This window comes from Camelus bactrianus, chromosome 22 (assembly GCF_048773025.1).
Source record: "Camelus bactrianus isolate YW-2024 breed Bactrian camel chromosome 22, ASM4877302v1, whole genome shotgun sequence".
NCBI classification, from domain to species: domain Eukaryota; kingdom Metazoa; phylum Chordata; class Mammalia; order Artiodactyla; family Camelidae; genus Camelus; species Camelus bactrianus.
In genome coordinates, this window is record NC_133560.1 from 6,012,901 (window position 1) to 6,028,013 (window position 15,113).

General features: G+C 56.6%; 1 protein-coding gene across 1 annotated transcript; it reads right to left on the reverse strand.

The window, feature by feature from the left end:
- Positions 1–2: 2 nt before the first annotated feature.
- On the reverse strand, positions 3–10,853 carry SQSTM1 (sequestosome 1). Its single transcript, XM_074350122.1, has 8 exons — positions 10,595–10,853; positions 8,978–9,073; positions 8,245–8,474; positions 8,007–8,148; positions 7,175–7,255; positions 2,055–2,269; positions 1,591–1,786; positions 3–854 (listed from the first exon to the last, which is right to left on the reverse strand). Exons 1-8 carry the CDS (start codon positions 10,797–10,799, stop codon positions 697–699), a joined length of 1,323 nt encoding a protein of 440 aa, XP_074206223.1. The 5' UTR covers positions 10,800–10,853; the 3' UTR covers positions 3–696.
- Between the last annotated feature and the right edge of the window lie 4,260 nt (positions 10,854–15,113).

A 15,113-nucleotide genomic window follows, 5' to 3' on the forward strand; every position in this document is an offset into this window, starting at 1 on the left:
TCTTTGATTAAAGTGCTTATACCATTTAATTAGATTGTTTACAAATAGGATAACAGGATGGCTACAAAGTGATTTTCTTTAAAAGCAGTTGACACATTGGAAAAACAAGAGAAAGCTAGTGGTTACGAAACAGGCAGTACTCAGTGAACACTAACGTCAGCTCCCCTCAGCCCTTCCTCCCAGACACGCAGCGGAAGGCCCAGGCTGGCCCGCCCTCGGGTACTCACTGCAGGCAGCCTCCGCCCCCACAGAATGTGGGCTATACTCTTGCTAAATTCAGAGCGTATCAGGTTTCTAGCAGAGCATCAATTACATGTCAGTGTACTGTTAGTCCCTGGAAAAAAAGAAAAAGCAGAAGGCCCCTAGGCAAGGTGCACTCGGGACTGCTGGTGTCATCCTGGCCGGGGGGTGCAGGAGCACGATGCAGTGTGGCCCCCGCGTCCTCCCCGGGCCGTGAGGAGCCAGGGCGCCCACGGGAAGCTGGTAAACGCTTCTCAGACGTCAGCACACGCGCTTGGAATTAACCTCCTTGTGTTACTTGCTCTACTGCCCGAAATGGCTTCATGCGTCCCCACCCCCCAGATGCTGGAAGAAGAATGCAGAGAAACTCACCCTTACAGAGGCACTGGGGTTCTACACTAGCTCAACACAACTGTGAGACAAGAAAGGGGACACAGAACAGGCAAGCACAAATTGTCACAATGGCGGTGGGTGTTTTGAATACTGGATGGTGTCCAGCGCAGCCCCGATGTCGTAGTTCTTGGTCTGCAGGAGCCTGGTGAGCCAGCCGCCTTCATCGGAGAACCCCATGGACAGCATCTGGGAGAGGGACTCTATCAGCCGGGGGTCAGCTTCTGCCAGAGAGCAATGAGAGCCGTGAGGAGGAGGCCTGGGCCCCCAGTGCGACCTGCACAGGGCAGCATCCTATCCAGCCAGCAAGGACCCAGTGCCCGCAGGGCCTGACCCTTCCACAAGGTCTTAACCTTCACAAGGACCCTCCACAGCAGGGACTGGCAAGCTTCTGGCAGAAAGGTCAGAGGATAAACACTTTAGGCTGCTGGCAGTCTCTTTTCCACTTGAATATTGTCTTAAACATCATTGCCATGTCATGGTAATGAACCGAAGCAGCACGTCAGCTGCTGCTGTTACTCAGTGTGTGTTCTCCAGGCTGCCACACTCTCCACCCGGCCCTACTGCCTTCCACACCACCTGCTTTACACGGTGGCTTCCTGCCTGGCTCCTACTTGGGAGCTTAGCTGTGACCCCGGCTCTAGGTCGGCCCCCTCCCTGAGGACAGCGGGAAGACCCCCAAGTTCCAGTGTGAGGCAGTGCCAAAGCCGGCGCCGCCTCCACGGCACACCTGCCTTTGTGACTCTGCGTCTGGATGTTGTTTTAGTCATTTCTAAAATTAGCTGAGCTTACTAGGGCTCTGTGTAGATACAGAGGACAAAACCAACTCATTATTTTCCCTCATGTCAACAGGCAAGCTCTGCAGTAGAGAACATAACATCCTTCTTTGTTGCTAGAAGCAAATGACAGGATGCTCTGAACGACAGAGGGAGAAATACAAAAGTGCTCGAAATGACTTGCCTGGTGGCAGATGTGGGTACAATGCGGCTTCCTTCAGCCCTGTGGGTCCTTCCTGGGTAGGGTCCAGAGAGCTTGGCCCCTCGGATTCGGGCATCTGGAGAGACTGGAGTTCACCTGTAGATGGGTCCACCTCTTTCGAAGACAAATGAGTCCAGTCGTCATCTCCTCCTGAGCAGTTATCAGACTCCATCTGCTCCTGGAACAAAAGCCCCATGAGCACAAAGACATGGACAGCATGCCCCCCCGCCCACAGCCTCGGTCCCCGCGGGCACTGGGCCGTAGAGCACTGGCAAGAGGCTGTAGGAGTGCTTTTCTTCACAGAGATCTAGCAGAGGGTTCACAGAGTGACCACGTGCCAGACAGGGGGCCCGTGGGCCGCGCAGATGCCAGGCAGCGGCTGCGGCTGCAGTGCTGGGGGGCGCGGGGCAGCGCAGCGTTGGGGGACGGGGCTGGAGGGCGCTTGCCTCAGGCTGCCCCCCTGACTCCAGGGCAATCTTGTTCATTTGCTCCACCAGCGACTGGGCCGTGCCCTCTGCATCCCCATGTGGTTTGCTGGGGTCAGAAGAGCAGCTGCTTGGCCGAGAGCCGCACTTCTCCTCTGTGCTGGAGCCGCCGGGGGAGGCGGATGTCAGACGGCTCCGCTTCCCGCCGTGTTCCACATCAATGTCGACCTCAATGCCTAGAACCCGAGGAGCAAACAAAACCTTGATTAATCTCAGCTAACACCCCAGACCAGCTTCAGAGCCAGAAAGTCCAGAAAGAGACCTTGTTCTCCCCAACGGTGCAGACGGGGCCAGGCCTGCAGAATGGGGGTGAGCGCCAAAGACTGCGTGTGGCCAGAACCCCCCACCCCCGACCGTGCTGAGGCCCACATGAAGCACGGCCCTCGTGTGCAGGGGCCTGGCGATGTGGAAGACACGCACACTGAACACTCCTGTTCTGCTCGTGCAAGGCCCACGAGCCTGGCAGCACAGGGCCGGCGTGTCCACCTCGTCTCACGCTCTGGGACTCACGCTCACTGATGGGAAGGGAGGCCACAATCACCCCAGCTGTGTTTCTAATCAATTTTACTTTCTCAAAGGACTACATGCCCACAGCTTAGAGTCAAACAATTCCCAAAGGCTTAGAGAAGACCCCCTGCCCCGCAGCACCCACCCCTGCCCACTCCCCAGGGACGACTTTCAACCCAGGACACTCTTTCTTTGACTGAGTTTACTGTTTAAATTTTCCTCTCTCACCTCCTCCTTCCCCAATCCTTTGAAAAACTCAAATTTTGGTGAAAACAACATTCAGTGTTCATGTTCGTGCAGCTACACAAACACTGCTCCCAGCAGCGGGCCTGTCCCGTGCACAGCTGCTCTGTTTGTGTGGCGTTAACGACGCCCCCTCTTTCATTTGCTAACTTTCCCCAACAGCTCCAGCAGCTTCTCTAGAATTTTCTACTTGAGTTAAGAGTATGGGGGGGGAGGGGATGGGAAGGGACAGACTGGGAGTTTGAAATCTGTAGATACTGACAGGCATATGCAGAACAGATGAACAAGATCATACTGCACAGCACAGGGAAACGTATACACGAGCTTGTGGGAGCTCACGGTGGAAAAGAATGTGACAGTGAATATAAGTGTGTTCACATATGGCTGAAAAATCGTGCTCTACTCTGGAAACTGACAATATTGTAAACTGACTATAACTAAAATAAAATAAAATAAAATAAAATAAAATAAAATAAAATAAAATAAAATAACAGAAAAAAAAAAAAAAAAAAAAGCATAGGCGAGCCCGTGAGTTCTGGCTTCCCCTGGAGGCCCTCCCTCGGGCTGAGCCTCCAGCCGTGGCCTGGACGGGCGGCACTCTGGGCCAGAGGCGCAGCTCCGAGGCCTCTCCTTCCATCCTGGCAGCTCCCCTGTCACCCTCGTGGGTTGGGGCCCATCTTTAAGCACCCCTTCTTTCAGTCAGGCCTTACGTCTTCATTTGGCCAGAGAGAGGGTTCCAGCCCAGGTACGAGGGCTCAGACCTTGCAACCCTCAACAGCTCTGTCCTGCTCTCACCCTTGATCGTTTTAGTTGGGTACAGAACTCAAGGTTGAAAAACCATTTTAGAAGAGACTTTCGAAGCCAGTCTTCAGCTCCCAATGCTGTGCTCTTTGAATTCCCAAGCTTTTATAGCAACCTACAGTTTCAGGAGCTTCTCTTTATCCCAAGATAAAGTGCTGCCACTTGACAACATTAAGCTTAGGTGTGGGGTCTTCCTCAGTCATTCTTGGTTCAAGGCATCTGGGGGTCCCCTTCCACCCAGAGGTTAACGCCTAGTGCTAAGAAACTCTTACACTCTGCTAACAACTTCCTCCCTTCAGTTTAACCCTGTGCTCTTTCTGGAATTCCTTCATCCTATACTGGGCCTCCAGGCTTAATCCTCAAATCCCATCTTTTCTCTCCTCCAGCCTATTTGTTTTGCTTCTAGAAAATCTCCTTGAAATGATCTTAAAATCTACTTTTCTGGGAAATGTTCATGCCTTATTTATCTGATGACTTACCCCCTAAGCCTTCTTTTGAGGTTTTCTTTTTTCTGCTATTTCTTTAAATTCCCAACTATATTCTTATTCTGTCCCCTTCTGTTACCACTTTCATGGTATCCTGTTTTTCACGGATGCAGCTACTTTTCCATGCCTCACTGAGGATGTGCTAACATTCTCTTCCCTGTCAAGTCCTCCCTCAACTCCCTTCTTTCTCGTGCATAGAGGTTTTCCCAAATGGCTGGTGACCCGTGGCTGTCTGAGCCTAACGCACTAAGAAAAAGCTGACAGGAAGCACTCCCCATGGGGCCAGGGCCGTCATTAGCTTCCCCGTGCAGGTGGCGGGGTGTCTGGCCAGGCACCAGGACCCCAGGGGGCAGAGCCGTCGGACGTGTCCCTGGTGCAGCTGGCCTCTCCGGCACAGGGCCTCCCCAGCTCCTGCTGGGCTCGCTCTCACGCCTGATGCCCAGTTTCAGGCTGGTGCCTCACCCTGCCCTGTGTCCCAAGTGTCCCCACCCTGAAGCTCGCCTGGGTCAAGGGCTCCAGCAATGAAACACTGGGTATCCTGCCAAGGTTGGCAAGGCCGGCATCTGGCTGAGTGGGACCCTGGAGTCTCTCCATGATCCTTAACAGGAACCCCGTGTTCCCAGGCCCTCCCTGGTCCCTGCTTCTCAGCAGCATCCCCGTGCAGGTGCACAGCTTTCTGGTGCCTCCGCTGTCGGTTACTGCCCTCCACCCACTTCCCATCTTCCAAAGTTTGGTGACATCGTTTTATCTTGTCCGCTGTTACTCTGTTCCCTTTTTCTTTATCCATGTTGCTTTATATTTCTTTGTTTAATCCCTTCCCTATTAGCCATTTTCCCCTGACAGACTCAAGCAAACAGAAGAGCTGGACGGACAGTACAGTGAGCACCCACATGTTCTCTCGCTTTTTAAATGAGTGAACGAAGTGACTCTTGTGTAAATGGAGCAGAGAGATTACTGAACGAGGGTTTCTCCAAATTGATAACCTGAGACTACAGGGCTCGCAAGGCTGTTCCAGTCCGTGCTTTGCTGCCCCGAAGCTCTTGTGTGTTGGGGGGTGGACATTTATCGAAAACCCCATGACAAGGAAGAGGCCCGCTGCTGCACGTCCCCGGTATCGCTGACTGTGACCTCCAGCCAGGTGCAGCCCGGGGCTTCATGGTGCCATTCAGCTGGCACCTACCTAAAAAAGGCCTTGGGTTTTTAAAGCCACTGACTCACTGCACAGACCACCCCCGCGAGGTGTCACTGGCTCTGTCCACGCTGGGCCCTGCTCTGGGAACTGTCCCTTCTAGGCAGTTAGCAGACTGTCATCCTGTCAGTTTCTCATAAGAAAGGAAAATACCTGGAACTCCAACAACAGAGTTTAGTCCCCCCTCGCACGGCTCTCCGAAATGGAAGCTACTCAACGGCATGTTTTACTGAAACGTTCCTTGTTTTGCAGGGTTCCAGGCTCCTCCATAGTTAGCAGAAAACAACTCCATCCACTTTGAAAGACCCAAAAAGGCCTTATTTCTTATCCCAAAAGACCCCTGAGCACTCCCAAGATTATTCCCACGTGTCCTGCGCGGGGAACCCAGGTCAAGTTCTGAAACACTGAACAAGCTCAGCTGGGTCTCAGGATGGGGAGCAAGGGTGAGGCGGGTCTCCCGGGGAGCCTTCGGGACACACGGCGCCCAGGCGCCGCCCGGGCCCTGCGCACCAAACCAAGGGGCCTGGAGCTCCCTGCCTGAGCCTAGACTTGTTTTTGTGACTCCCCAGGTTGTCCTGTTCATTCTTTTAGTAAAGGACTTGGTTCTTCAGGGTAGTTTTAAGTTTCCATAAACCAAAATGTATACCAAAAAAAAAAAAATTCTTTGTCGGGGATTCCGACGCTCAGCCAGACTTGAGAACCACTGTCCATTTACTGTCTTCCAAAGAGAAACTTCCCAAGGTCCCTAAGTAACAGCCCATTAGTTGGAATTTCTTAAAATTCTACTCATTGTGTCTTCACTATGTCACTATGTCTTGAGTGAGTGGCAGGGTTCAGGGAGAGCCTCTCTCGGTTATAACCTCATCAGTGCCCACTGTTCTTGGAAAGCATGAGATGCAGGAATTCTTCCTCATTCTCTCAAGAGCCTTTAGCTCCAGTACAGAAACCATGTATGATCTGAGCTGCGTCATGTATCAGCAGTGCCAGGATGTCATTGCTGCTTCAAAGCTGCTTCAACGAGCGTGAGCAGAAATGGCCGCAAGTTGGAAGTGATGGTGGTCACGTCCTGCGGGTTGGGCACCCTCCTATCGCATTCTTTCAGACACTGGACATGGCTTTTGGACAGACCAGGTGGACGCTCCCTGCCACTGCAGTCACAAAGATGAGCTCTCCTCTAGTCTGAGATCACGGGTGCACCACAAGGCACCTGCGTCAGCTGACCCCCGCTGCCGTGACACGGCAGGTGCCTTCTAACGTCTCGGCACTCTGGCCTCAGGCTGGCCACCTGCGAAGGTGCACCGCACACCCACCCTGAGACCTACCCTGGGCCTGCACACTGGGAACCCGGCAGCACACTCAGCACTGCCTCCCTCGCTCCCTTCTCCCCAGTGCCCAAGCCTGGCATTCGGGAAGCACCAGGGGAGCTTGCGGGTTGCAAAAACGGGAGGAAAAGCAAAATGGCGCCTCAACTAATTACTCTCCAAGTCCTTGGGTAAACCCCAAGTCTCACGTTAGAGAAATGCAGACTGGTCTTCTCCCAAAAGACAGACAAGCAGAAGATGACGGGCCAGTCTTGCAACTTGCAACCTTCCCTAGTGGATTACCCCAACCAAACACTGGCTGTCCACTTCACTCCATGTGAAAAGCTCAAGAATTTGTCAGGGAATTCAACCTTAAGTGGCCTACGGAGCAGCACTTGGCAAAGGTTGATCTGAGGCAACAAATCCTTACCAGTCTCGACACTTCAGCTGCCATTCCTCTGCCATCTCCCAGGTGAAAGCCACAGAACAGCTACCCACCCACTGGCTACCAAAATGCTCCTCTGATGTCAAAGGATGGACAAGGAAGCCACTTACCCAGAGGGCTGAGGGCAGCCGCCACACTCTCCCCTACATTCTTAAGGAAATTCACACTGGGATCCTCTGATGGGCCAGAAGCTTTGATTTTAAAAAACAAAAATACAGGTAAGTTTAATTCAAAGCACATTTCTCAATAACTGACACCTGCCACGGTCCTGTCACCTTCCTCCCGGCAGCCTGCACTCCCAGCACTGCCCTCCCTCCCTCCCCAAGCCACCTCCTGGGCTCCTTTGTCCCTCAAACTGCTCCTCCTTCATCTGTCAGCCTAGTGCTCAGGAACCCCACAGGGAGCTCAGTACACACAGCATCAAATACTATTTACTCAAAATCGAACAAGTATCCCCATCCTTGTTCTTAAAGATGAGGTGAATCAAAGGATGTAGTAAGGTTAATAAAATCAGAATAAAACCAAAACTTCAGAATACAAGCTGTGTGTAAGTTTTTAACTTGGGGACTGTGTTTTAAAGACTTGAGCAAATTTGGCCCTGACTTTCCTGACAGCCGACACAGAAGAGAAGGGAGCGCGTGGTAGAGATGCAGGGGCTGGAAGGGCCTCCCTGTCTGCGGTGAGGGCCGTCTCAGAATGCAGCGCAGCGTGGCAGGCAGCAGCAGGTGCAGCTGTGGCCTCGGGCACTTGGGCACCTCAGTTTTTCCACATGTGCAATGGAGACAGTGCTCCACACCTTGCAGGGTTTTGCGACGATTAAATGCTGTGAGTGGCCCTGAACTGCCCAGCCACAGGCATGCAGGAATTCAGGACCTGGGGAAGGTCCTCCAGGTCTGCCGGCCCTCACATCTCACCCTTCACAGGTCAGCAGACCAACCTCACCTGATTCCGCAGCGGGGCCAGGTCGGGCATCCCCTGCTCGAGGCGGACGTGGGCTCCAGTTCCCAGGTGGGCCCATCTCCCAGCCAGGCCACCCGAAGTGGCCGTGTTTCAGCTTCCGGAGCCAGCGGCTGTGAGAGAAGCCCTGCAGAGGGGCAAGCAGAGGGGCAGGGCAGTGCCAGGTCAGGGGGGCTCCGGCCACCCAGTGCCCACCCCGGGCCCATGGGGAGGCCCTGCTGACCTCGGAAAGGTGCCCGAAGGGGCTGGGGAAGGCCAGCTTGCTGTGCTCCCTGTGCAGGCCCTTCCCCTCGCAGACGGCACACAGGTCGTAGTCTGGGCAGACGCTGCACTTGTAGCGGGTCCCCACCACTGGCCCGTTGCAACCATCACAGATCACGTTGGGGTGCACCATGTTGCGGGGCACCTCCTGAGCACATGGAGGGCGGTGGTCCCGCCGGCACTCCTTCTTCTCTGCAGAGAGGGCAATGAGCCATGAGGCTCCCTTCAGGAGCCACGAAGACTCCTCTGTGGGGCCATCACAGTCAGCAGGCCCCTAACCCCACTCTTCAGACACTGAACCCACTTGGAATTCAGTTGCTCAAGGGACAATAACTGCTAGGAGGTTCCCAGTCCCTGTGCCTGTTATCTGGGCACGTGTGGCCCAGGCAGAAGAGAAGCCATAGGGACAAAGCTAGGTCTGCACAGCTTTGGCCTTGCCCGTGCTCAGACCAACTCCATAGCTGCCCCTAGCCCCTGGGCCCAATCAAGAGTGTGCCCACAGACCCTCCAACCTCTCCCAGGTGAAGGACACAGACTCCTTTCTCAGGCCAAGCATAGCGATGATTATGGCCCTGTCTCAAACAGCCTGCAGTTTCCTCACCCCTTCTTTGGGGGAATTTTTCCAAAACCACAAGCTTGTTTTACTTAGCAGGGAGCACCTGGCTTCAGGCAGCACCCCGGAGAAGCCCCCTTACCTTTAATGTAAATACGGAAGATGTCATCCTTCACATATGACATTGCCATTGTCAGTTCCTCGTCGCTGGAAAAGGCAACCAAGTCCCCGTCCTCATCTAGATGAAAGAACAGCATGTGAGTACCCAGGGTGTCTCAGCTGGACACAAACTACCAGCTGCCCTGTCAGAAAGGTGCTGTCTCCACCCACATCCTACCAGACCCAGGCCCACTGTCAACAGTGGGAGATCTCCGTCTGTGACCTGCTCTGGGGCAGTCTGGACCTCTTCTGGCTTTGGAGAGTAAAGTAGAATACTTCCGCCCGCTTCCTCCCCCAACGAAGCTAAAACCATGTATTTGTATGTAGTCTCGTTTTTAGATGTTGCCTCCAATGGTTTAAAGCACCACCATAAGCACAAACCATACATCTACAGGCTGAATCAGGTCTGTGGGCCACAAGACGCAGCACCTACCATAAAAAGAGGCTGCTTTGAAATATGGAAACAACCCAAACATCCATCAACTAATGAATGGCTAAACAAAATGTAGTGTATCTATAAAACTGAATATGATTCAGCCACAAAAATGGCATACTACAACATGGGTGAATCTTGAAAGCATTATGATAAAGAAGCCAGTTACAAAAGACTATATATTTTTACATAAAATGTCCAGAATAGGGAAATCCATAGAGAAGGTAGATTAGTGCTAGCTTAGGGCTGGGTAGAAGGGATGACGAGGATGAGAGAATAGCTAAAGGGTACGGAGTTTTTTTAATAAGGAGGTGAAAAGGTTCCAAAATGATTGTGGTAATGGTTGCAAATCTGTCGATACGCCAAAAATTGGACACTTCAAATGGCTGGATTCTATGGTACCGGAATTGTAGCTGAATAAAGTTGTTATTTAAAAAAAAAAAAAAAAAAAAAGGAAAGCTGGGGGCCTGGCAAGCCGGCAGCAGTCCTGAGGGAGGTCCCAGCACGGCCCCACCCACTGCCCGCCTCCTTCCCAGTCACAACAACCTCCCCCAACCCCACCCCCAGCAGCCACCAGTCAGGCCAGCGCCACTCTGTCCCTGCACCAACGCTTCTCAAGAACGCTTTCATCTTGCCCCTCTATCCACTGCCAGTGGGATAAGCTCCGGACTCCGCCCGGCCTTGGGCGTCCTGTGGTCAGCCCCCGGCCTCCCCTCCCCGCCGCGGGCCCCGGGCTCCCGGGCCAGGCCGCGCAGTGCCGAGCCCTCCGCACCCAGGCCTGCCAGCCGCGTCACCCTGTCCGCGGCCCGCCCTTCCTCCGCGCCTGCTGGCCCAGGCTCTTCCGGGTTACTATCTGAAGCCCACCTGGCGCCAGCTGACCCACACTCGGCAGCGACGAGGTGCCAGTGTAACCCGAGTTCCCCTCTGACCACCCCGTGTCCGCCCCGGCGCGCCCCAGCCAAGATCTGCAGCATCACGGCGGGGGGAGGGGAGGCCGCTCACGCCGCCAGGCCGGAGACCCGCCAGGAGCGCCCGGCAGCGCGTGACCCCACAAGGGCCGACCTAACCGGGGGCCGCCGCCCACCCGGTGAGCGGCCAGAGCAAAGCCCGCCGGCGCCCCCAGGCCCGACGAGAAGGCGGGGCAGGGCTGAGGCACGGCCGGCTCACCGCGGTAGTGCGCCAGGAAGCCGCCGGGCCGGAGCACGGGGAACAGCGCGGCCACCCGGCTCAGCAGCCGCTCGCAGGGCCCCGGGCCCGCCGCGGCCTCGGCTTCCGCCTCGGGCTCCGGGCTGAAACAGAAGCTGAAGCGGCGGATCTCGCGCGCCGCGTCCTCCTTGCCCAGAAGGTAGGCCTTCACGGTGAACGACGCCATCGCCGACGGTTGGGGAGCAGGCGCGTAGCGGGGCAACGGTGGGTGCCAGCGCGCGGCTTTTGTAGGGGACGCCGGAAAACCCGCCCCCTCCACGCCTCCTGGGGGCGTGGCTTGAGCGCGCCGCGTCCTGCCCTGGCCCCGTCCGAGCCGTCGCGCGCGAGCCGCCCTGCAGGAGCCCCACGGTCGCTCCCCCCTCCCCGCTGCTGGGCCCCCTCGGTGCCGACCCCTTTCTCACTGCCCCTACGGCACCAGGGACCCCAAGAGACCGGCCCCGCACTCTGACATCTAGATCGGGCGTCCGCCTCTGCACCTGAGGGAAGGAACCGTCCAGGGAGGGTCCCGCCCCAGACCCCTCCCAGGCCTGGTCCTGGCCATGACTCAGCATAGCAGAACCCAGGCCGCCCGGGAATGCCCAGTGCAGAAGGGTGGCGGGGGATAGAGGCCCAAAGCCACGAAGCTCCCAGGCGCTCAGCGGGCACCACCGGCTAGAACAAATTGGCTCCCAAGGTGCTGTCCTGATCTTGCCACTCATGTTGGCCCCCATCCGTTCAAAGAGATCAGCTTCTCAGGTGGCAGCCCACTACACCGCCCCCAGCATCCTCCATGACGGCCCTTACTGGATTGAGGGACAGAGCCCCTAAATCAAGCCTGAGTGCCAGAGGAGCTCCCAGTTTAATAGGGGGTTGGGTTGAGAGGTGCCAGAAGAGCACAGAATCTTCCCCATCCCCACCCAGCCGGAGGTCCTGCTAAGGCTTCCTGGAGCTTCAGTGGCCACAAAGTGGTCACTGCAGCCCAAGAGAGTCCCCATGGGCGCCTGGACACCCACTTGTCAGCTCAGGATTCAGCTCAGCAGGTGGTGCCCAAGGGCCCGAGGGTCTCAGGTCTGTTGGCCTCATGAGCAGTGCAGGGGTCAGACCAACAGCCCCCAAGCTAGGAACCAAGAAAAACTGCTTTGTGACAAAAGTGATACGTTTAAATGGCCTGGGGGAAGGGGGTTTTTAGGGGGTGGTGTCTTAGAAGAAGGTAGGCTAGAAGAGTATGTCGCCCTATGAATCCTCCCAGGTAGAATTCTGTGAGTAGAAAGTCAGACCTGCTGAGTCAAACTCGAGTTTTTCACGGTGGGGTTTGTGGGAGCAGGTAAAACTTCAAGGGGCATTTGGATTTGGCTAGTCAGGTGTGAGAGTGACTTGCTTGTGGAATCACAGCAGGGACTTGTCCACAGGTGTAACTTGTCCTTCCCAGAGAGCTCCAGAGCAGGCAAGGCTTTGAACCCCTGCCCAAAGCAGCCCCGTGGAGAGGGCAGGCCCCTCTCAGGCTTCTCCCCACTTCCCTGCTATGAGCCTGGGGAAGTGGCCCTCTCTGCCCTCTGCCCTACAGACAGGGTCGGGGTCAAAGAGGGGCCAGTGCTGGGCAGAGGCTGCAGCAGCCCACAGGTGCCCCTGCGTGACTCAGCAGCCCGGGAGCCACTAAGCCCAGGGCAGGCCAGGCCAAGAGCCCGGCTCTCTGCCCCCTGGGACTGTGGCGCTTCATCATCTCCATCTGAGAGCGTGGGGGTGCACAAGGAAAGCCCTGTGGTTCTGGGGAAACTTGAGTTTCAAGGATTCCAGGCACAGCCTGTGTCTAAACAAGCAGCTGAGACAGAGGCTGCCACCAGGAACACTTTTGCTTTTTTGCCTTTTGGCTCCGTTTGGAACAGTGGTGGGTTTAGAGAGAGGAATGAAAAGCTCAGGGAGAAAGGGCGTGACAGGAAATGGGGCTCTGGGAAACAGGGAGCCCCCTGCCCTGGGGAGCCCGGGTTCTGGCCTTCCCAGCATGCCCCACTGCTGAGCCCTGCCCTCCAGCCAGGCCTGCTAGAGGTAAACAAGGCGGCAGCCGGGGAACCCCCTGGCAGGGCCCTCTCTGCCTTACAGTCAGGTGGTGTGGCCAACAGTGAGTCAGCGTCCCATGACCAGCGTCATAACAAGGGGATCCCCGGCCCCCTTGCAGCCACCAGTGACATCTTATCAAGCAGCCAGGCAGCCAGGCTGGGGAGCATAGGTCTTGTCAGGACCCAGGAACCAAAAGAGCAAGTAGAGGCCAGGGTAGCAGGGAGCTGGCAACTAGACCCTGTCCCCATGATCCAAGGCCTCCTTATGACATTTGTTTTCCTTCCCTTCCTAGGGCTGCAGGGAGCTCCCCAACCTCCCTGGTGCCCACTGCCCACCTCCCCACCCTCCAGGATAAAACATGCACACTCCGCCAGTGGGAAAGCTTGGTGCCTGAGTCAGGAGACCCACTATCCACCAGCACTGCCCCCACTGGGGAAATGACCAGCCTCTCGGTTTCCTCATCTTTGAAATGGGACTGGAGTGGGACAACCTGAGTCACCCCTCCCAGGTGATGGCCCTTAGGTGTGCTATTTGTTGTTTGGCTGCTTTGGGGGGGTGTCGGCTGGGAGCGGGGTGTCACGGAGGAGACTGCATCCAGGGTTGAGATGAAAGAGTTGGGAGCGCAGAGCAGACCTTGCGTCAAGAGGTTCTGGGAGATGAGACAAGCAGGGGTGGCCAGAAGGTCTTCTGGTTTTATTGCTGTCTCGTGTGTTGTAACCACTCCCTCATTTATCCCTTCCTCTCTTCCAAAAATAATCCTTGACAATGGTTTCCTGAAGTTCCCTTTAGTTTATTTTCTTTGGGGTGTGGAGCCAGGCTTGGAGGTTAGGTGGTGGGCCAGACAGAGACAAGGCCACTGCAGGACTCAGGCTGAGCTGCTCTGGGCCACTTTTCAGACTGTGGATCAGAGGGGATCAAGCCTCTCCCCCACCCCAACGCTGGGCCTAAGGGATGAGTCCGTCTCGCCATGGGGGAATAGAGTCATGGGTAGGGTGCCTCCAGGCCACACTGCCCTGGGACCTGTCTGCCATTCTCTTCCCTCACACAGGAGGTACACACCCCTGGCTTGGGTTCCTAACCATGCCAAACCAATCTACCTGGTGACTTTTTCCCGGCTCCTTCCCCTGCCTAGAACGCCTCACCTCCCGTGGCAGCCTCCCACCCTAAATGTCACCTTCTCAGTAGGGCCTCCCCTGACCACTCCCTTGGGAAAATACCCAGGCACTGGATATCACCTCGCTTTAGCCCTTCCTGCAAAAGCCCACAGCCCAGGCAAGAGGGGGCCGAGGGGGCCTTGGGGGCTGCAGGCGGGCTTCTGAAAGGAAAGGAACTGAAGTCAGTGTCATCCAGGAAATGAAATAAAGCCCCTGAGGAGGCATGGTTGGAGAGTTAGGTAATGCCAGATTGTGGTTCTCGGGAGCCTGGGGCCCTCCTACACGGCTGCTGGCGGGAGGAAGCAGCCCTTCTTGCTGGGCTGCGTGCACTAGATCCGGGGGCAGGCAGAAAATCTGGTCATACCGGGGGACCTTGAGCTGGACGTGGCCGCGCCGTTCCCAAGGGCCGTGGAGCCGGCTCTCGGAAAGGGAGGAGGAGTGAGGCCTAATGCGGGGCCATGTCTGTAAATACGTATCTGAAAGCCCGAGGCCTAAGATTAGCGGAAGGACTAAGCCCGACGGGCGGCACCTGGACCTCTGTGGCTGACACTCCAGCCCTGCATGCCTGGCCCAGAAGGAACGTGCGGCCCGGGGTGGAAGAACCCGGGCTGGGTCTTGGGTGGGTAGAGAGACGACCCTAGAAGGGGGCCGCGGACCGCCTGGGGAGCGGCATCAGCCAGCCAGCCCCTTCCCCTCCAGCGTGTGTCCCTGGGCTCCCGGCGTGGCACCGGGCGGGGTCCTTGCCTGAGAAACCGGAAGGGACTTCGGTTTCCCCGCAGCGACAGGGAGCGCACACCTCGCTTCCTGCGTCAGATCCGCTGATCAGAAATGGTCAGGCACGGCCGCAGGTCTCCTAAGTGGAGCCTACGCCTGCCTAGGGTTGGGGTGGGGATGTAGAGGGGCTCAGACAGGTGTCACGACTCGAATCCAATGGTCCTGCCCCTCGTCGGCCTCTCCAGTCCTCGGTGGAGACCGACCTAAGGGTGGACACGGCTGGGGCCTCCAAAGCAGAGACCCAGTTTAACTACGGAAGGTTCTGGAAAGAGCAAAGGAGGAGCCATGAGGTGTGGGGGAGGGGGGCTGTGAGGAAACCGCGCGGAGACCCCTGACGGGTCCAGGCATCCCCAGGCCAGAGACCCGCGGAGGCGCCTGGGCCTGCGGGACCGGTGCACAGCAGCCCAGGGCGGGGGCGGGGGGGGGGGAAGGTCCAGGGGCTCCCGGCTCGGCTCGGGGCGGCAGTCTCCGGGGAGCGCCAGTCCCAGGCCGATAAGTGAGAGGGTGCCGGGGCGGGG